Below are 23430 nucleotides of genomic sequence, written 5' to 3'. Positions count from 1 at the left end.
GCACAGCAGAAAGGAGTCATCCATGCCTAGGAGGACAGATGTCTTGTTTTTTCAGAGTGAGGTTCATGTGTTTTGTGACTAGGTGCATGCTGGACACACAAATTTCTTTACTTTTCTGCTTTCACTGATGAACTTCAATCTGTGATAAACCAGGATGTCTGAGGGCTGAAAACAGGCTGAGGTTCTTCAGAATGAGGAAAGGTGCTACAGTCCTTTCTTTTGCTCCTGCTTTCTCTCTGGCTTATGTTATCCATCTCAAAAATCCACCCAGTAATAAACAGCGCAAGGTAAATAGCCAGCAGAGGCCAGAAATGCAGAAAAGTGCTGGGAGACCTTGTCTCCCTTCAAAGCATGGGTCAAGGCCAGGTTGGATGGGACTTTGAGCAACCTGGTCTAGTGGAAGGCGTCCCTGCCCATAGCGTGGGGTTGGAACTAGATGATCTTTAAGCCTCTTCCAACCCAAACTGTTCTATGATTCTTTGGTAACAGGAGAGGCCACTTTCAAAGTGGCTACTTGGGGACAGGGCATTGGGAGAAAGGAACCTTGTAGTGTTAGGTCTGTTTCCCATTTCTTTATTCTATCCCCTGTCTTTCGTTAACAGCAGCTGTCTTTCCTGTGCATGCCACACACATCTACGGAGTGAAATAAGGGCATAGACACTTCTAGCCATGGGCAGAACTGTCTGGAGTGACATAGAGCAATGCAAGCTTTAGGCAAGACAGCTCCCAAATTTTTTCATCTTATATGTGTCACTGGGGTGTACTTGGAGGTTCAGTTGGGATTTCAAGGGAAACCATCACTTTTCAGGGAGAAAATTTGTGGCATTTTGAATAATTTAAATGTGAAACCATTTAATTTCTAGTATTGGCTTGGTGTAGAGAAATGGAATATGATTGTTTCCGGTGTCCAGCATTAGCTGGTTTATGAATTTGAGATATGGAGAAAAAGTCAGACCATTTTTAGAAGCCACTGCCCTATGTGCAGGATATGTGCAGGTTCAGGAGCGCATTTATAACAGGATTAGCCAAGTGCATCCAGCAAAGGTAAAGAGGTTAGTGTTCAGCCATTTGTGTTCGTAGCACCTTTTATTCCTTCATTACTTCATATCTTATTAAAAAGTCTTTGCTTGGTTACTTTAACTAGAATATAAGCAAGCTGAATACTGGCAATACCATTTTACGTAATCAAGTATGGACTGGGAGCTGAGTAAGGTGGTGTATAGTGATTGAAATGGTCATGTTGGTATGTGGGTGCAGTGTTGTCTGTGGTGGCATTGTGCTTTTAAGAGGATGAAATTTAGTCTCCCTCTGGTAGCATGACATGTTTGTTGAAAGCTAGAAACAGCTATTCTTCTGGATAAAATGCTCAGTCAGTACCGAAAGGACTTAAGTGAGATGCAGCCAAATAAGAAGTGCCTTTCTGTGAAGCTGTCTACATGAAAGGAAGAGGGAAATCCCTTGTCCTTTCTTTGGGCTAAGAATAACTACTCTAAATATTTACAGAACTATTAACATTTGCTAAATAAAATGCTATTTTTCACTGGGTGCAGCATAGGCAAAATAAGATTTACCTGCGTTAGATAAGTAGGGTATCGTGGTTTAACCTCAGCCAGATATAGCCCCACGCAAACCACTTACTCGCTGCCCCACCAGCATGCTCAGGGTTATTAGTAAAAGTAACTGCAGAAACTTGTGGTTTAAAAGTGAGAAAACTTGTGGGTTGAGATAAAGACAGTTTAATGGGTAAAGCAAAAGCTGCACATAGAGCAATACAAGTAATTCATTCACCACCTTCCGTGGGCAGGCAAGTGTTCAGCCATCTCCAGGAGAGCAGGGCCCTATCACATGTAATAGTGACTTGGGAAGACAAACACCATCACTCCAAACATCCTCCCCTTCCTCCTTATCCCAGCTTTATGTACTGAGCATGATGCCACGTGGCCTGGCATATCCCTTTGGTCAGCTGGAGTCACCTGTCCTGTCTGTTTCTTTCCAACTCCTTGTGCACTTCCAGCAGTGGGGTGATTCAAGAAGCAGAAAAGGGCCTTGATGCTGTCCAAGTGTTGCTCAGCAATAACAAAACCATCTTTATATTATCAACCTGTGTTCAGCACAAATCAAAAATATTGTCCAATACCAGCCATTGGGAAGAAAATAACTCCAGAAAAAATTAGCAGAGTAGGCATGTGGGATTGGAAGGTACTTAATCCTTGTGTCTTGAACCCTCTGACAAGCAGTGATTTTGGAACAAACCCCAGCAAGAAGAGGTCAAATGACACTGGTTTTGTTTTTATTATTATTAGTATTTTATTTTTTTTCCCTATATCTTTTGGTTTTGAGTGTTCTCTGTCTTTAACCTACAGCTGGGGCATCTTTGACTCCAGAGACAGAGGAAGAATTGGTTTCTGCCAACATGAATATGTGGTATCGCAGGCTGCTTCTGACCAGTTGTCTACTACACAGCATCTGTTGGTATATCCTGAAGTGTTTTTATGTGTTTTTGTGCTCAGACTTGCAGCATAAGTTATGACTTAGCAAAATGAATGCTTGGGGTCTGCAGGCTGCTACCAGTGCGGATTCTGAACCTATAGTTTAGAGCTCAAGTCTCTTGGAAAGTGTTGTGGGGAAGCAGTGGTAAACTGTTTGGGATTAAGGTTTGTGTGATACATGTTTTGATAATGTTCCTTTTGTTTTCTGTGTGTTACAGAGAGAGTAAGGAGAGAAAATAACTCTTAATTTTCTTGGCCCAGGTGAATACCTTGGCATATATAGGGTATATAACTTCATTTTTTTTTTTTTTGTGATTACAGTGTGTATTGTGATAAGATAGTAAAAAAAAAGAAAATGATGTCACCACAAACTGATCAAGAGCAGGCTGATACAATGGGAGTTTTAACACTTGAGATTTAACTTGGTTAATTCTATAGATCCAAGCTATCTTGATAGCAACTGAACAGCTCCTACAGGTCTTGTTTTTCTTTTATAATTCCATTTGTCAGAAACCAGAAATACTAGGAACTGGTTACCACAGTCAGCCTCTGTAAAGGTGTATTAGTATGGGATTAGTATGAAGCTGTAGAGATTTGTTGCAATGGGAACTGCTATGTATGAAAGTGCTGAGAGCAAATTAGTCATGAAAAATCAAGGCCTGAGCATGTTATTAAATTCAACCCATAGCTAGCACCAGGACTAAAGCTCATAATTTGTTTTCATGCTGCAGTGTGGGAAGTTGGGTTTCCTGTTAATGATTGAGTATAACCTTGACACCATAATAAGCATTAAGACATCCTAGTGCTGATGTGGTCATACCACAGTTCGTAAGCCATTCATAAGTTCTTTACCTCTGTTACTAATATGACATGTCAAATGCTTTTTCCTGGAAGAGGTAACTGTGGCATGTATAAATGACAGTTTTTATACACCATAAACATTAGTTGAAATGATTTATAAAACTGGCTCATTTATCTTGATAAAATAGCAGCTCTGGAAATTTTGGGTTTGGCTTTATCCACTGTTTCTATTTTTGTTGTGCTTTCTGAGGTTTATGTGATTTTTTTTTTATTGGTTTGGGGTTTTTTTTGAGTGGATCCATTTTTTCTAGTATGTTTTTTTATACTGGCTTGTAAATGTCTAATTTTTTTTTCTTTTATGTCTTAGAAAACTCATACAGAGCAAACAATTTTTACTTTGCTGCATTGTCAAGAAGCTTACAGCTCTGAGGGTGATATAGGTGAAGAGATGCAACCTGCTTGTGGCTGTGGTAGTTCTCAGAGTTGATTTAATGAAAATGCATGGTGGATGTTGACTATATCGATGACACTTATTTAGAGTTGCACATGCACTTCAGCTCACAATTGTACTGATTGAGACTTAAATAGAGCTCTGCAAGGCTGTCTCTTGAAAGACTAAATTAAGAAATATCAAGGCTGAAGGAAACACTTTGTTATCCATCTATCCCTTAAGTAATTTCTTGTAGAGGAATTGTTAATTTTTTACAGAACCATGGTTTTGTTGTTAGGTGGGGATTTTTTGTTTGTTTGATTTTTTCTTTAGTTGGCTGTTTTTTTTTTGTGGGGCATATTTTTTTTTTTTTAGGGGGGAGGGTGTATGTGTAAATTTTCTTCCTGCCTTAATTTCAAAGCAAACTGACTTATCTTTGTCAAAGGTGCTTTGTGTCAGATGCATGCATCCAACCATAAAAACCAAGTTTTAATACTCCTGAGTCTTTATAATACAGACGGTTACCAGATGGTCCTTGTCAAAAATATGGATATCTAGAGTAGATTCTCAGGAAAAAATGATTTCCATGAGGTTGCTGTATCGGGAAACCTAGAATTCCAGGTGATAGTCTGGTCTTATGAAATGGCCACAGGTCCAGCATTCCTGAGAAATGAGGTATTGTTGTTAAAAAGGTGTTGATATTGGCTCAGAGTTGCTTACTTATAGTATGGGAAGGAAATTATGGTACTTCTATAACCCTGGTAGTGTTTTAACTGCTTCTCTTCAGGAATATTGCAGCGAATCTGGTCTGCTTTCAGTTATAAAGTGCTGGATGAACTGTAGGTTTGTAAGGGGTAAAGTCTTAACACTGATGACACTCAGTGGGATACACAGGCAGTAAATGCACAAAGCGACCTCTGAGCAAGGATACTTACAGTAGGTGTCAGTTTGTTCCCAAAGAAAAGTACAGCTTGGAACAGACCTGGTACAAAGGAGTTCACTTTGGCTGGTCCTTTCTTTTGATTTATATTTGTACTCTACTGCTTGATCTTCCAGTGCTTTGAGGTGCAACTGAAGGAGATCCCTTTGCTTTCTGGCACTATATAAAAGTATTGGATAGTGTTAAAAATTCAGAGAAGGCTTTTCCTAAAATTACAGAAAAGGAATTTGGGCAAGATTAAGGCTGGTGTTGTAGCTCATGGGGGAGAGAAGATGCATATGACCTGTAAGAATGCTGTATAGAGTGTATGTTCTGTCTACTGTTTTAAATCACTGAAGTCACCTGCATCTTGACAGATGTCTATTGTCACTTTTACTTCAGTCTTAATTGTTCAAGAAGACACAAATGAATTAAGTTGCCACTTGCCATTATTTGAATATTGTCTAAAGGAGATTAATTGAGCCTGGTTTACAGAGCTTGTATCATGCCTGTTTTGGAACTATTTTCTAGAATGCCACATTTATATTAGTTGACTGCACACAGTTGTGCTCAGAATTTATGGCTAATTGGGCTTTTAAAGCTCTGTCTAAAAATATCTGCACACAGTTTTAGTTCAGTTTTCTGGGATCACTAAGGGACTGTTTGTTTGGAAAATCCAACCACACAGTGCTAGTAACATACATTCAGAATTAGATAGGAAAAGAAAGAATGATTATGTTAATATTTGGGTTATTTAATACTGCTTAATATCTTTATTGACACTGGAGAGATGTAGCAGCACTCCGCTTTGTGTACATGTATGTGGATTGCACTTAAATTTCTGCTTTTCCTGTTGGTCTCTGCAAAATGAACAGTGCCACATTCTCACAGAATTGAAGATCTAGATTTTATATCAAGCCTTAAGAATATGCCTGATCAGGACATTTTAGCTCATGCTTCAAGGTAGTAAACTGACATGGTTTGGTAGATGAGCAGTGGTGTTAATACTTCTCCGATTGCTCACTGCTCTCTTTTTTGATGTGTATCAGTGAAGTGGAAGCCTGGGCTAAAAGGGCAGCTGTTTACTGGCCAGACCTTTAGTTGACACACAGCATTTCCCTGCAAGCTCATCAATGAGACAAATAGAACTGTAATGCTTCCTGTATGCATGCAAAGGAGGATATAAACCAGTATGTTTTGTCTTATCTGATTTATCACTGTCATATTGATTTATTCTGTAGCTGTTCAGCTTCCCCCCCCAAGCTTCCTCTCCTGCTTTCAGTCTTCCTTTTCTTTCTCTTGCCCAGCAGCAATGAATACTTTAGGATTTGTTGAACAGAACTGTTTGGCACTGACAGGCAAGACTTGTTTAGAGTTGAATTTCCTGAAGACTTTGTTTCTCTAGTATTTTTGTATCTTCCCTTTTGCTTTTTGGATCATGTGTAGATATAGTTTGGCTAGGAAAACCTGTTCTAGAGAGTCATATCATCTTAGGTAATGGAGACAACTCCAGGAAAAAAATGAAGATTTTCTTGAACAGTTTGTAAACTGGGAGAGTAGGCAGCTCTGCTCCTCCCTTGCATTCCTGTAGGCAGGAACATATTAGACAAATTAGAAGGGTAAGAACCAAATATTTGCCTCTGTGTTTGTTTATTCTGTTCCATTTTCCATTTGTGTTCTCCTGACTGTGTGTCAGAAAAATCCTGGCATAGGTCCAGTTCAGCAAAGCTGTATGTGTTGGCTCTTGACTGGGAATAAATTTTTGCAGTAGGGGACAGAGGTCTCTTGCATGGGTGATACTATAGGTACAGTTAATGCTCCAGTGTGTTTGCAGTCCCAAACAGACTGGCATTCCTCAGGAGACTTGTAGATAGATACTGAAGGCAAAGAAGGCTAATCTCAGTTCAGTGAAATTTTCTGTGCATTTTGGGTCTGTTTTATGCTATGAAAGTATATCTTGATCTAATCACTATGCAGAATGTCCCAAAAATAAGGTGTCCAAAATAGATGGGTTTGTTTACAGGCCAAAAAGCAGTCACCATTTGCATTCAGTTCTAACTCTGTATCGTGGCTGTCAATGCGCAGGAATAATTTCTAGTGATAATTCCCGTACTTGGCACTGGTGAGGCTGTATCTTGAATCCTGAGTTTAGTTTTAGGCACTTCACTGCAAGAAAGGCATGGAAATGCTGGAGCATGTCCAGAGGAGGGCAATAAAGCTGGAGAAGGGTCTAGAGGACCAGCCTTATGAGGAGAGGCTGAGGGAGCTGGGGGTGTTTAGTCTGGAGAAGAGGAGGCTCAGGGAAACTTTATTACTCTACTGGGAGAACTGCCTGAAAGTAGGTTGTAGCCGAGTGGGGGTTTATGCCCTTTCCCAGGTAACAAGCAACAGGATAAGAGGAAATGGCCTCAAGCTGTGCCAAGGGAGGCTTACATTATTAGGAAAAAATTCTTCACTGAGAAGATGCTCACATATTGGAACAGGCTGTCCAGGGAAGTGTTAAAATGTAGATGTGACACTTAAGGACATGGTTTAATTGTGGACTTGATGATCTAAGAGGGCTTTTTCAACCTTAATTATTCTATATTCACTGTGAGTCAGTCATCCTGTTTGCCAGCATTTTTGTGTACGCTTCTGGCTGTGTTTCTAAGTGGCTGACTTTGGGTGCACCAACCTGTCTGGAAGACTTTACTTCCACAATAAGAGGTGGCTGTAGGTAAATGACCCAGACTTTCTGTCAGTAATCTGCCTAGGCCTTGTCTGGGTTTGGATAAATAATGAATGCCTTTAAGGGAGAACATGACAGATATTTTGATGTGATGTAGAGGGGGCTGCAGCGGGGCTGGAGTATGCAAGAAGAGTAGCAATGCACTGAGGAAAATAGCTATGTATGCATCTGCCACTGAGAAAAGGTCCTACCAGAACAAGATAAACAGCTTTCTGAGCTCAGTCAGCTGCACCACCTGGACTGGTTGATAATGCAGATTACATGTCATCTTCATAAACCACTACTCCTCAGAAAAATGTATTTATATCCAAGATGTTCCAAGGGACTTGTTTTGAAATTTGTCATACCTATAACAATTGAAACATCTTTTGTGATCCCTGTTTGCAAACAAAACATCTGATTTGTGATTGAGTTAAAGGTGTTAGTTAAATCAAACCCAAATGTCATCTTTAAATTTGTTTTTCTGTAAATTGTAAAACAAATTTTACTCTCATTAAGATGAATTATTGTATTACTGGAACAAAATCAGAGTTAATATTACTATTCAAACATATTTTCATCCTCCTCAGCTGTCACTATTGGCTGTATAGTGGCGTATAACTGAAAACATTTGGTTTTATTATATACAGTTCTTGGTCACTCTTTCCACAAACAGAGGCAGTGGGCTTAGAACAACTCTGTGAGTAGCAGTCAGTTGAGTAGGACAGCAACTTAACCTAACCAGGATGGCAGCCTCCAGCTCTGGGAAGAAAGCAGATGTTATGGAAAATAGGAGCAGGTACTGGTGTGAGACATGACAGATACAAGCCTTTGTAGCACCTTAGAGCTTTCTACTGATGACAAATCTCAGCTGCCTTTGTAAATTGCTGTGGTGCCTCTCAGGTGACACTCTGTCTGTCTGGAACCACTGGCTTGGTCAACTTGTTGTTAAAATGGATTGGAGCACATCAGGCATGTGGCCATTAAAGAACTGCTAGGATACCTTGTCCCTGCTTCTACAGCTGTTTTTGTATAAAGAAAAGGTACAGCTGTGACCTGCACTAAGCAGTTCAGTCAAGCATGTTCTGAAAAGTCTAGAAAGACATTGACACCTGCAAAGAGATAAAGTAGATAGTGTTGGGAACAGAATCAAGGTGAGGGAGATTTTCTCCCTGTTTCTTTCAGAGATGTCATCCAGAGACTTGTTTGTGAAGAGTCTGAACAACACGGTGTGCATCATGGGCTTACTCACCCAGCAGCAGGTTGCTGTGCATGTTCAGCACAGCACCCACCCGGTGTTCATGCTGCAGCATTTTATCAATTAGCGACTGATGATCATAGGTGACTTCTGATACAAGTGGTATGTAAGTTCTCTCCTTTTTATTTTTTCCCTCTAGGCAGGAAGATCCACCGAGAGCTTTTTTGCTGCACTCATGCTTGAGGAGCTCTGATGAAGAAGTAAGATTTCTGCAAAAATGTTCTCAAGTTCTGGTGTATTGTCTCCTACCCTCAAAGGATGTCCGGTCTGTCAGCTTGCGCATAGTCCTTGCAGAAATACTTGCAACAAAAGGTAGATCAAAGATAAGAGATGATTAACCATTTGTACATGTACAATAGTAGCAATTACGAAGTTTATAATGTATAAGTCTTGATGCTCTGCTTTTATATTCTGAAAGTTAATTTCTGTGATAGACAGCAAGACACTGTATTCACAAAATCAAGCATATATGTGCTTAACTCTCATGATCTATGCCAGCTGTTTATCACATTTCAGGATAAAACACAATTTGTCCTTTCTTATTCTGGTTTTTTTTTTCATAGAGGAATACTTTTGCAGCTTGCCTTGGCATTATTTATAGTGATTATATGAATAATTCTGGCCTTTGATATTACATTCAGATGAATAACCACATCCTTAAATCTGTGGATCCTGTAACTGAATCATTATATTATATTTAATTCATTATTTTATACTTTGATTTATGCAGTGTAGTTTTTTTAAATTGAGGGATTTCTATTTTGCTTTTATCAGCTACACTTTTTATAAATCCAGTACGCATTTTTTGTCACCGTTAAATTCAGAAATTATGAAGACCCAAGTATATTGCACAATTCAGTTTACTTTCATTTATACTGGCTAGTGTCGTAGCCTTCAGAACACACAGCATAAAGAATGAAAACACTTGGAATTTTCCAAATAGAGCTTAGCTTTGTCCATGTACCTCAATTTATGTAATAGAATAACCAGTTTTATCAAGAAAATATGTGCAATCTCAAATGTACTGTGTGGTCCAGAAGACTGGTTCTGGATTTTTGATGTTTATAAACTTGGATATTTATTTTTGCTTTTTATCTGCAGTTTTCGTTTGCAAGACAGAAGATATTCTTCAACATAAGGATTTTGTTTTAAAATATTTTTTCTCTCCAGTACTAAAACCAGTGGTGGAACTGCTGAGTGATCCAGATTACATTAACCGGATGCTACTCAGCCAGCTGGAGTACAGAGAACAGATGAATGAGCATCAGAAGAAAGACTACACATATGCTCCTTCTTATGAGGAGTTCATCAAGCTCATTAACAGCAGCTCTGATGTGGAGTTCCTGAAACAACTGAGGTATTTAATGTTTCACTGTAGCTTATTCAAAACTAAACATGCTTCTTTTCTAGCCCGTTACTTAGACTTGAATGAATTGTGATTTTTCTTTTTAAATTTAATTTTAGATTCTTTTTGTTTGGTGAAGCAGAGATAGTAAGGATGATAAGCTACAACATTTGTTACATCTCTAATGTAATCAGCATTTTAGCTCAGTGGCAGAAAATGCATAAAAATTCTGCTTAGTAATATACTGGAGATTGTACTGTTGAAAGGGATAAATGTTTGAAATGTATGAAAGGCATACTGAACTCTTCTTGGCAACTTCCCTCTGTGGAATTAGATGAAATATGTTGAATTTCCATTGGTGTGGATGGTTTTCTCCTCATTATCTTTATGAATTATGACTGTCCAGCGTGGTCTGGTGACTGTGAACTATAGTGATCTTAGGGACACCAAGCATTCAGAACAGCTTGCTGTGATTGTATGGCACGGAAAGAAGGGGTTTGAGTTTCCAGCACATTATACCACTGGATGAGAGGTTTTCCTGGACTATTGTGGGGAGGTGTTTCCCAATTGCATCCTTCTTAACCATGCCAATGAACTCTACGGAGCTTGTTAAAAACAGAAAAGACATCACTGAGCTCCTACATATCACAAGTTTGTTTGATGTTTGTTTGCCTGTTTTTAAATGCAAATAGCATCTGCTCCCTTTCATACTAATTTCACTCCCTGTCTCATCTCTTTCCTTGTATCTCTCTCTTAATATGGGATATTGCCTGCATCTCAAGCTTGCTTGCCCAAGAATCAGTTGTTTATGCTTGCTTTATCTTTACAGCTGTTTCTCTTCTGATTTATGTAAAGGAAAAAGAACAACTGACTGGGAAGTGGAGAACAGAGATAACTGCTGTTATAGAACCTTCATAGATGTCCTTGAGTTGGTTTTGTTAAGCAGGGCAAAGCTTTGGAGGACCCCGAAACCATTTCTGGAGTGTTTGTCCTAAGCTCTTACCACCAGAACTGGTAGTTTTTCCTCTTCCCAATTCCCATTGCTGCTGCAGGCCAGCTTTTTCTCTTCTCAAATGGCTGCAGAATCATCTGAAATACACATGCATTTTGATGACATTTGGTGAATTCTATGTCATCTCTTGTTACCCTGAACTTCTCGGCCTGATCAGGCCAAGAGATTTCTTACTGGGATGGAGTGTGCGGGCTGCACAAATAACGTCATCCTTTCTCTGGTCTTGTCTTTGATTCTGAAACCACTTGCATTTCTGGGATAGGAAAATACATTTAGGTGATGGTGAAATGATTCTGTTGCTTGGCTACTTATTGTTCATCTGCTGTAAAATTTGCTTTTTGCTCTAGGACAGTGCGCCTTTCCTGAGAGCAGAAATTAGTCTATATTAGACTCTGCCTAAAACCTAATTGATGTATTTATTAACATAATCACACTAATGGATCTGTTTATTTCAAAAGAAACCCAACAATTATGTTGTTGTTGTTGTTCAAGCACATTAATGCTCAGTGTGTTCTCTCTTTAGCTCATAGGTCACTTTAAATTGGGTTCTTTAATACCAGAGAGCAGATCTGCTTTATGAAATAATGTGGTTTTGGCTGCACCTAGGTTTTTCCTTTCTAGTCCATGAAGTCCAACTACCATCATCTTGAAATGTGTTCCTCTATACCCTACAAAATGTTGGTAGTCTAACCTGATCAGTATTTTAATAGAAAATGTCTGAGAAAATGTACCTTCTTTTTTAAGAGAAAGAGTATCTGATTTTGGAGGCCTTCCTCTGGGACAGTGGTTAAAGAGCATTTTCTGTGGGAGGAAGCATTCCCATTCTCTTTGTCCTCTAGCACTGTGGGAACACCCAGAGCAAGATGGGCCAACCTGCAGTCATCTCAAATTGTGTAGTCTGTTTGGCAAAGCTTTCATTATTAACCAGTGAAAGCTTGCAGATTTGCATTAACAAACCAAACAGTGGTCCCTATAAGGATTGAAAACCAAACAAAACCAGGTGGTACTTAGCTGTAATTCACAACAGTGAACCACAGGGCAAATCTATAAGGGAGTTAAATACGAAGAAACAAATAAGCTGTTGTGCACTTAGCCCTGAGAAGCACAGTAAGAGTCTGTTGGAGTGATGGGAATGGGGCAAATGCTTCCCATTCTCTTACAACAAATAAATTTATGACATGTTTTACGTAAATGGAGTTTTCCAGTTAGATGCTATTCTGAGTAATTATGCTTATCAAGAATTCCTGTTCTTGGTTTTATTTGGAAATAATTTTTCAGTGTCTGTTCTAAGCCAGTGCATAACATTCATGAATTACAAGCCTCCTCCTGTTACTTATAATGTTGTCACATAACGTCTTGGTAAAGAACACATACAGGCAGTAGCAATTTTCACTGTAGGCTTAGCTTTGAGGGAAATTTATCCTAAGGCACAACAGTTGCTGGGAACTCATTATTTTGTATTAAACATTCCTGTCGTGCTTATCTTTGCAGATTGCTTATTATCTGTTTAATAAAATAAAGATAAAATACCTTGCTAAGTTCAAGGGGCTGTGAGACACTGATAAACATTTCCTCAGGCTCTTGACTGGCCACAGCCAAGAAGGCAGGGTCCTGGGTGCCTCTTGATGTATGCACTTGAAAGTACAGGAGGGAGGGCTGCTAAGACATCCTTCCAGACTGATTTCATTAACAGAGTTTTGCTAGGCTTTCTTGTGGTTATAGCCAGGTATTCATGGTGGGGAAGGCAGGGAAAACCTCTGGCTGTTCAGTGGAAAACTGTGGGTGAAAGGTGTGCGTTGCTTGCATGCAGGAAGTCAGAAAAGAGAGGGAGGCTATGTGGGTTTCCTTGTAAGCAAGTGTAAAGCTCTTTGCTGTGCATATAGCTCTCCCTGAAAGGATAATAATGGTGCTAGGACTTTCTAAATCTTATTTCTCTCCTAGCTTAGAAAGCACTACCTTAAGAAGAAACATTGTATTGATTTTCTGCATTGCTTTTATGGATTTTATTTTTGGAATGCATTTGAATGATGCAGTAACTACTTAATATTATTTTTTGAGAGCTTTAGGATTCATAATTTGTTTGTGTCTATAGTGATCCACTAACATTTAGTCACTTAATCTCTTGGAACATAATTATTATTTTTGTGGAAATATCCTTTTAATTTTTGTAAGGAAATTGGGGGAGCTCATATTTTCATAAAAAGAAATTTGATGATTTCTAGGGAGCTGTTTTGGGTGTTTTTGTTTTCCTATCATACCTTTACCCCTTTAAAAGTTGAATTTATTGGGGGGAATGGGGTGAGAACAACAAACCAGCAAAGCTTTCACAGGAGGGACTATTGTATGGTTATACACAAATGTCCTTCAAACCCGCTCTTTCTAATGTTTCATTTCTTTGATGTTTGTCATGAAGGGAGACAGACTTTAATTCTTGTATTACCTAGTTTTCACATAGAGTGTTGTCCCTATGTCTTTCAAGAAGAAAAAGTTAAACAGTGAAATTTCACCTTAATTTCCCCTCAGACTAAAGTTAGCTTGGATTAATTGGAATTCTACTACAAATAAGGAAGAAAAGATGAATTATTTTACATCAGATGTGAAACATGTGCTTTCTCTGTGAGGAGAAGACTAAAGATAAAAGACATTGAATTAAAAACATAGTTGAGAACAAACAATAATAAGGAAATAAACTGGTGGATAGTTTTAATTCTGCTCTCAGGATTAGTATTGTATTTATTCTGATATTTATTGTTACAGCAGCAAAAAGTCACAGCACAGTTCTCGGTAAGGAAGACCATTACTACTGGCTCTGTATCATATTTTACCTAAGAAATGAGAGAAGTGCATGAATAGAACAGAGAAGAGGAAGAAGGAAGTAATATGAATGTGAGACCATGAATGGTCCAGTTTATCAAGTACAGTCACCTCCTTAAAATTAAATTAATACATCACATTTAAAATGTCCTTAGATGTTTTCTCATCTGCACCACGGACTATGTAGCAACTAGAATATTTGGAACAGAGTTACAGGTAGAAAAGGGTCATGGTCTGGCAATGTAGCAAGAGTGTGTTTCTTGGTGCAGTGTTGTGCAGCACTCCCATTGAGTAACTTCAGCAGGAGTCCAGTGCTTGGGAGGAACAGACTAAATAGTATCTTTGAGCATGTAACTCCAAGAATCTCCCATATTAAAATAATACAAAGAGCAGGAAAAAAAGAAATGCTGTGTTAAATGTTGGTAATAAAAACACGTGAAACCATGAAAGTGAACAAATGGGAGTAAATCTGGAAGGAAAAAATTGTAAGGTAAGTGGGAACTACCTTCCATGTGCAATTGGTTGTCTATACCTTGTTTGATAAATTTGTGATTTCACAGTTAGCCTGCAACACCTGAGTGAGGTGAATGAGTGTCATTGCAGTGAGTGGCATTTACAGATCACATAATCAATGCATCAAAAGTCAAACTGAACTGCCCTAAATAATTTGTGAAGTCTTTGAGTGTGTGGGGCTTCCTATGCACCGTACCACCACCCTTACTATGGGGCTGCTCTTCCTCTGATGGACTGGGCAAGAGCTCTGGTGGTGAGCGGAAACAATCAAAATACAGTAATGGCAAAAGTAAGTAGTGTTACAAAAATTACAGGTTTTCAGACAGGTTTTCAGGTTTCAATTTGATAACTGAAGAATTTGCTGCAGAAAAAAAATCTGGAAATGTAGTTGTGAGTGTATGCTGTGTGTATAAAACTGTGTATACAAAGAGCCAGAGACAATCAAAATCCTAAAAGAGTTGTAAGAAAAATGGGGGGAATTGAGTGATGGTGAGAAAAGTTTACATGAAAGAAGGTAAATATGTTTTAAGGATCACATGTTCTTTATTAAATGGAGAATAAGTCATCACAGAAATACCTTTTCTAGGAAGCTTCAGCTTTCATCTAAGAATTAAATAGCAAATTCACTGGAATGCTTGCTTTCTTACCAGTATCAGTAGCTACCAAAGTGCGTGCATTGAAAGGAGTGTTATGACCAGGACTTTGACGTTTATGAAAGACTTAACTGACAATTTCTTTGCTGAGTGCATAGTATTTGTTAGTTACAGAATTAGTTTTACTTAAAATTCAGTTTGCTAGCTGCATTAGCTGTCTGCTATTGTTAAATGTAGTTTTAGATGATAAACATGTTTTAATTATTTCTGGAGTGTAGTAATTTGATGTTTTATGTATTTTAGTGTAATTTGTTTCTTCTACAAATTTATATATGCTCCATTTTGAGTGGATTAGCTTGGAAGAACCTTACAGACAGCTCTTTTCTTTTAAACTGAACTACCATCCTGATTTCCTAAAGGAAAACTTATATTTAATGTTTAGAGTGTGACTTTATATTGTGTTTACTGAATATTACCTGTCTGTGCAATGCCATCAGTTGAGATAAGAGTGCAGTGTTATTGTTAGTTGGATGTCTCCTTTTTGTTACAAGACAATCTGTTTCCACTGCTTCTTAGGTTGCAGGTATACTATGAGATGAATCTGTTTCTAGGTGAAGAGGAAGTAGAAGTATTTGATTTTTATTAATTCTTAAGTGTGCTGTATGAAGAACACATTGTAAAAAAATAATACCATGTTTTTTTCTTCTCCCCTCTCTCTTCACCTTTATTCCCTACTGTTTTTAAAATTAGGTATCAAATTGTAGTGGAAATAGTTCAGGCAACCACAATCAGCAATATTCCCCAAGTGAAGAGACAGAAAGGTAAGATTCCATTTTTAAGTCACATCTGTTGTTTTAATTTTGAAAAGCTGTTTGAACTCCTGCCATACATATGCAATCAGTGTGTGTGGGTTTTTTAGACAGATTTTAGGAATGCTATGCCTTTGGTATTTTGTTTCTGTTTAATTTGTCTGAATCTTCCAGAAGCTCACATGGTATGATTATCCCCCCACCCTATCTTTATCTAAGCTGATGGATCGTGAGAAAGGTCATTTCTATGATACATTTATTTCAGAACTTGCTGCGACTGGGATTTCTGACATTACAAATTCATATGCTGAGAATCATATATCCACTTTTGTTTTAATCCAATCTGTTCTTCAAAATCTGTCTGTTCTCTTTTCAAAACACAGAGGAAGGAAGGATACAGTATAATTTGTCAGTCAGACTTTATTTTGACTCTTCAATGTATTATGTTTTTCAGTTGCAATGAAGAGTCCTCTTAAATCTTTCTGCAATGATTTGGTAATGGCTGCCTTTTTAAAAGCAGTGCATGTTACAATTGTACTTATATTTATTACATATACTACCTTTTATGACTCTCAAAATATGTAAAAACTGAGGTATATCATCAGGAAATGATCTTAATGGCAAAATTACTGACCAAATCATTGCTTAGGGAGGTATACTTCAGCTGTATCAATGCATAATAAAAAGGCAATAGGTAGTAAAATAATTTCTTTATAAATACATCTATAAGATTTTAGGTTCTCATGTAATCTTTGTCTCTCTCTAGGTTAAAAAAAATATTTTTCTAGTTCCTTGTGTCAAAAAGGAAATCTTTAAAAAGTATATTCAAGTGTAATGAAAAATGCAGAAACAGAAAATGAACATGCTCTGTGGTGGGGAAATTTTTGGCAATCTGAAGAGCTTGAGGTCCATGCTCAAGTTTCAGAAAGTGTAGGGTTGTCAACACCAATAATGCTTTTTGTTTACACTCTAAAGTAGAGTTAAATGTACATTCCGGTAGAATATGTTGCTTGTATCAAACCAAGATTAAAGGAAAAATAGGCATTGGTTTTTATTCAGTGTACATTATAGAAATAGATATTAATATTTTTCAGATTAAAGTAATTGAATGGAAAGTCTGTTTCATAAAGTAATACAATGAGAACAATTTTCAGAGTTAAATTCTGAAAACGTCATAAAAAATCAAATCTTGCTAAGCCTGTATTTCCATTTGTGCTACAACTGGTCTTTTTGAGACAATAATTGATTGGGGGAATATTTTTATACAGTTTGTTCCTATAATTAATTATTTATTAATTAGTCCCCCTCTCTCTCACTTGACTTTATCTGTTTAAAAATCTAGTGTTCTAAATCCTGAACAGAATATGTTTTTAAAGCTACGATTGTCTGGTACGGCAGAACAGATACAAAAATATTATAGAGCTGGTGGTATGTGGTAAAGTTGATTCTGCATTGATTTCTACCTGTACTGAAAAAAAGCCTAACTAATGAAGTTTTGTATTACAATATGGACTTTTATTTTTTGTTTATTCCTCTGGTAACCTTATATATAATTTAAGGGTTGATTATTACTGCTGACTCTGTTAGCCATTGGGGCTAACCCTTTTGTTTATTAAATAGCCAATGGTTGTGCACATTGTCTGAAGAAGGTGATGTTTTCTTGCTTGAAACATGTGAAACAGTATGCCCAACAAAGGCATGCAAATAAATCTTTTTATAGTTCACACAAATTTAGGACAGATTTTAAATTTCAATTATTCCAATCTGGTTTTCATCTACCAAAATCTTTCACGCTCTATGTATGTACAATAAACTCTTAAGAGAACTATCAAAACTGTAGAGGGGTAAAATATAGTTCTGAAGACTGTTTTGTGCCTTATTTTTCCTAAAGGAGGTGGAGGCATTTTACCTAATGAGGTAATGAATCTAATATGTTCCTGAATTTTAAAAAGAATAGGTTAGAGGGAAAACTGTGGTACTTTCTTAAAAGAAACAAAACCCAACAAAAAAAACCCTGCACAGCTCACTGCTAACATAAAGATTGTTGAAATGTTATAGAACAGACTACCATGTTACTTGGCATCATGTTTTGATGTTTCCTTTTCTGGATGCTATAGGGTAATGCTCCCCCTGGAGTTTATGGTGAATAACTAAATGTAAGCTTTAGGCAAAATGAAAGAGTCTGCACAATCTCATTCTGTCTTTCTCTTTTTAATCTTTTCTTCCAGCAGGTGGTACATACCTGCAGTGATGTGAGAGTGTGGCAGCTGGATATGTATGACAGTCCCTTCTTTGCTGCTGAATGAGGTCTTGCCTTTTGTGTCGAGGGCATCTCTTAGCTTTGCCCCCAACCTGGCAAGAGATAATCTTACTGATAGCTATTTCCTTTTTCCTGTGGCAAAGTTGGGTCTTGAAAATGTAACTGCTTCTTTAGTGCCTGGGTGTTCAACTAGAGCAGCTGAACTCTGGCTGGCCAGCATTTTGTTGAGCCTGACATCCGCTCTCAAAGTGTAAGAGTACAGCAAGTGTGGACAGTACGTACATGGATATAGAATTATAGAGTGGCTTGGGTTGGAAGGGACCTTTAAAAATGCTCCAACCCCTGTGTAATGAACAGGTACCTCTTCAACTAGAATGCTTAGAGTCCCATCCACCCGACCATGAATGTTTCCAGGGATGGGGCATGTACCACTTCTCTGGGCAGCCTGTTCCAGTGTGTTGTCACCCTCACTGTAAAAGACACTTCTTTTATATAATCCAAATTGTCCCTCTTTTGGTGTAAAACCATTGCCCCATTTGCAACAGGCCTGCTAGAAGTCTGTCCCCATCTTTCTTACAGGCCTCCTTTAAGTACTGGAGGGCTGCAGCTAGGGGTCCCCAAAGCCTTCCCATCTCCGGGCAGAACAATTCCAGCTCTCTCAACCTTTCTTCTTGGGAGAGGTGTTCCATTCCTCTGATCATCTCCATGGCCCTCCTCTATCTAGATCTGCTCCAGCAGGTCCATGTCTTTCCTGTGGTGAGGTCCCCAGAACTGGATGTGGTACTCAGCTGGGTTTCCACATGAGAGCAGTCTCAGCCTCCATCATTTGGAAATATGGGAGCTTCCTGAGGCAGTGTTTTGAATAGAAGAAGGTATAAACAAAAACCTGAGGAGCAGTTAGCTAAGCACTCACTACTGCAGAGTTTTGGTCACTTCTGCTACACTACTATTTGTACTTTTCTTAGCAAAAGAAGTATTGTGCAACCACATGACTCACAATAAGTATTCCTGAGCAGGATTGTGGGCTTTTACTATTGGTTAAGGAGACATAATCAAGTCTCTAAAACTGACCAAAAGTATTTATTTTGTTTATAAAGGTTAGGTGTCTATTATTAAAGGGTGAATAGCCTGAGGACCAGATTTCAGACTGATGACTTCTTACAGGGCCTACAGTTACCTGACCTTTTTACTATTTTATTTGGTGATACCAGAGTAGGTGTTTAATGTTGGTGCCTAGTAAGGTGGGAGAGGAAGGCTTGTTGCTCACTAAGGACAGTGTTTTTTACACTTTTTAACTAGTGCTGGTGCCACCTATTGGCAAAATATTTAGCTGTTAGGACACTGTAATAAAATCAGAAAGTATTTTAAAGTACTTCTAAACATCATTGTATTAAATTCTCTGTAGTTAGAAAATGGCACGTTATGGGGTTCCTTTCTTTTCAGATTTCTATCACTTGAATCTTCTGGTATGTGAGCATAAAAGAGCAAACAAAAACGTGCAAAAGCATCTGATTCATGTTAAGCAGTAAGTTTGCATTTGATTGTCCTAGAGAGTCAAAGGTCTAAAATGTTGCAATGTAAAGAAATGTGAGAGGTTTGCAGTATGATGCCAGTTGTGGGTGGATGATAAAATTTCTGTGGCCAGGAGAATTGCTTTTGGCCATTGCTAAAGTTGAATAAGAAACATAACACAGCATTATTGTTTCTAGAGGTGTAGATAGTTTCTTTTGGAGCAGTGCAGGCCACTGTAAATAGAAGCTGTTACCTTGCATTCTGACACTGCACTTCTCTCATTTACACTGGCACAAAAGCACAGAATCTGATGTGTACATGTATCTGCCTTGCTTCACTTTTCCAGCAGTGTCTTCCTGTGTATCTTCTTCCAAAATGATCGTGATCACTCAAGTACTGACTGTAGGAGGCAGCTTGGTTTTGGTGATAGTTTTGTTGTTGGTCTTTGTTTGCTTAATTTGTGTTTGGTTTTTCTTCCTGTTGGTATTTTCAGATGGTACTCCTCTCTACAGTCACATGTGCTATGGTTAAAAGAATCACATCCTTCTACACCCTTAACTATAAATAACTCTCCTCATCTTACCTTTTCATACAGATTCATTCTAAATACTGAACCAATTAAATTTTAAGCTAAATTTTAAGTATTTTAGTTGTTTGCTGGTTTTATTTATTTTTTTTTTACAAAATCTATCTTATCTGCTAAATATTTTGACAGACTCTAAATGCTTATCTGAAAATGTTTACTGCATTTTGATCTATTAAAGCAGTGTGAAGAGAACAAATAAAGTAAAGAGAACAAATACCTGGATTGGGCATCATAGTATGAATGATAGATGATATGCAAGTTTCTAGAAGCAAGAAACTTAATTTTTGTAAAGAAAAGGTTTCAAAAACACCAGTTGGGAAATAGCAACAAAAGTAAATTGCTATAATGACTTGGTATTTGCTGTAACATGAATAGGAAGCTGCTTAAATACACTGGTTCTAATTTTAAGAGGCACATTTTTGTTTCTTCTCCTACTGATAATTGTATTACAGGATCCTACCAGAATTTTAGCAAGGTTCTCTTTTACTAGCTGTTTTCTAAAACAAACCCAAAAAATGTGTGTACTTTGTCTTAGGGCAACACAGAGCAAGTCTCTCAACAGATTTTTTTTTTTTTTTTTTTAAGGATTTTTTTAAAAGAGATTTGTTTGATTTGCCTTTTAATTTTCTATGCCCTCCACCTTACACATGACTTCACAACATGGCTGGAAACCACCCTTGGATGACTGGATGGGTCTGTTTTTCAGACACTACAGTGTAATCGACCCCAGGGCATCCCTGTTGAGAAAACTGCTCCTTTTCAAGCAGGGGTTGCAAGACAGATCGAATAAGCAGCCATTTCTGTGTGGAGAGATCTGCTGTGTTTCAGCAGAAGATTTCTCCTGCTGAGCCTTCCCACTGTGTGTCTAGATATTTGCTTTTATAAGCAAAGCTGACAAGTGGCACAGAAACAGAACTGGCTGTGGGCAGGCCTCTCAGGTGCTGTGGTTCTGAAAGAGGCTTGAATGTTCAGCTGTAAAAAGGGACTTAAAAAAAAAAAAGCTGGGGCTGTGGGCTAGCTTAGTTATGTGGGTTGTGATGTGTGGCTTTCATCAAGATGATAATTTAAAGTGAAGTAAAATGGATACTTGTGTGTTCCAGCAGATTACAGATGCCATGTAACTTAATTATGTCAAAACTGTATTAAGATTCCTCCCCCGACCTGCATCCTCCACACAGGAATAAACATTCACATACAATTATTTTTGCACAGTTTTCTGGCAAGACTTAAAGAGCTGACATTGTGCCTGCACTTCATGCTCAAGCAGTAAGTGTGGAGGGAATCCATGTGGATGAGGGTGATTTCCAAATCAGCTTTGTAGAGGAAGTTTTTCTTTCTGTTCCTGAGATCCTTTGTGTCTGCTAGTGATGGTAATGCATCTCTCAGTTGGAAAGATGCTGTTCAGTGGAAGAGGGAGGGAAGAGGCTGACTGGTCAGATAGATGTGACCAAAGGGGATGCAAGGACCTGCAGACAGAGGCTGTCCGTGGTGGATGTAATTTTACCATATAGTACATACTGACTCCCAGGCTCAGATTTACCTTACTGCCACTTGACTTTTTATTTTTCTCAGTTGTGGCTGTGAGGGGGAGGCTGTGTTGTATGATGCCTTGTTAATGATCAGGGCCTAATTTGTCCATGGTCTCCCTGTAAGTCCCTTTTCCCAGACCTGTCTGTAGAATTGGATGGGATTTAACACGTGTTTCTCTCAATCTCTTGTCAGACCAGGGAAGAGCTGCCCAAGATCCTTTCTTTGGACGTTGGGCAATAGATGAACAGTGTGTGCTATTCTTAAAGGTCCTCCCACTTTCTACAGAGTGAATTGAATAAATGCTCTTCCAGGCCTATGTAGGCTTTTAAAACTTGTAATTCAAGGTTTGTAAGATTTGGAGGAGGTCTATAAGGACTTTTAAGTTATATATAAGATTCCAGTTACTGCTTACACAAAAATGTTAAATCAATGTTCACTACTTAAATATTAAGCATGGCATTTAGGAGGCCCTGTATGTGCTTAACTGGGGTCTTGGAAAAAATCTTGAAAAAAAGCTCCTCCACACATCCTTGTCACGTGTGTTGCTACTTCAGTGATAGGGAGGGTTGGCCAGTGCTGTTGTATGTGCTGCCAGATGTTATGGATCTGTAGCTACTGCAGCTATAAAGGAAAAAGAACTTGTATTTTTTGTTTTATTCATGATTTTGCCATAACTTTGTAGGTAAAATGAGAAATCTCTGCCTTCTACTGGTACTGCTAAGAGAGGGGATGACCCATGCATGTCTAAAATACAATTAAGTTTCTGCTTTAAGCAAATTTACATTGTTGCTGTGTAATCCTTCAGTGTGCTTAAGGGTAATAAAATTTGTGTGACATTTTTTGGCCTGACAATTTGGAAGGCCTCATATTCTGACTTAAAAATGGATGATGTGAATATACTTCAGTTTGATGTATTTAATAGATATAAACCTGCTCAAGTAGGAAAAAATAAAGAAGAGGAAAGAAAACTGGTGTGAGAAATCATTTTGGTGGGCTCTAGGATATGCTTCTGGGGATATACTTCTAGCTTAGCTCAAGTCAAGATAGTTATGAGTGATTTAGAAGCCAGTGTGGAACTTTTGTCAGAAATTACTGCAGATTTTTGAAAATGCATAGAATAAAATAATTTGCATAGGTAGCGTAGCTTTGATTGTGTGGTAAGCTTGTGCTCGTTTGGACCATTTCCAAATTGAAATTGATTCAATTCAATGATTCAATAATTCAATGCAAATTGAATTATCTACAACTGTGGATTGGTAAGCAGAGTTTGAAATTCTGCTTTTGGTACTAATTGCTTTTGGTTGCCTTTGGGAGAGGTGCACAGGACCCTTTTGGGATTTGAAATTCCTCCGTGTCAGTGCATGTCCTGTTCAAAATTTCCCCAGATAAGGAGAATTATTTTGGAGGAAGTTAGTAAAAGACACTTTGCTCCTTTGGAGACAGAGGCTCTGCTCTGCTGTTCATAATGTGTATACAGCTTCTGGGGAGGAAATCCCAAAGTAGCATATTTCTTGTCTTGCTGATAAGGAGCGATTTTTGTTTGTTTTTAATAATATTTTTTAGAGAAATACCCAAACTGCAAAGTTGTTACTAGTTAAAAAAAATATTATTCAGAGGATGCTTCCCGCCCCCCCCCCCCCTTTCCCCCATTAAATTGTGGTGAAACAGTGTCTTAGTAGCAGAAATCTACTTATTTTCAACTTATTGAAACTTGCTGGGAGGTGTGTGAATGCATGAAAGCCTTTCTGGTGCAGTGATACCTGAATATAACGAACATCGTCTTTCTGATACTCAAATGGAGTATCGCTCCGATGAAAATCACTCTTAATTCTGTCTCAGCATTTTGGTGATT

The 23430-nt window shown here is 38.1% G+C and overlaps 1 protein-coding gene across 1 annotated transcript in view; it reads left to right on the top strand.

Annotated features, from left to right (window-relative positions):
- SNX25 (sorting nexin 25) overlaps nucleotides 1-23430 on the top strand; it is an 81393-nt gene that overhangs the window by 23616 nt on the left and 34347 nt on the right. The window contains exons 4-6 of the mRNA XM_030271238.4: nucleotides 8744-8916; nucleotides 9775-9961; nucleotides 15632-15702. Of these exons, the coding sequence (XP_030127098.3) occupies nucleotides 8744-8916; nucleotides 9775-9961; nucleotides 15632-15702 (431 nt within the window). The remainder of the gene's footprint in view (nucleotides 1-8743; nucleotides 8917-9774; nucleotides 9962-15631; nucleotides 15703-23430) is intronic.

Source organism: Taeniopygia guttata, chromosome 4, assembly GCF_048771995.1.
Source record: "Taeniopygia guttata chromosome 4, bTaeGut7.mat, whole genome shotgun sequence".
Taxonomy (NCBI): domain Eukaryota; kingdom Metazoa; phylum Chordata; class Aves; order Passeriformes; family Estrildidae; genus Taeniopygia; species Taeniopygia guttata.
This window is presented reverse-complemented; position numbering and strand designations above follow the sequence as displayed.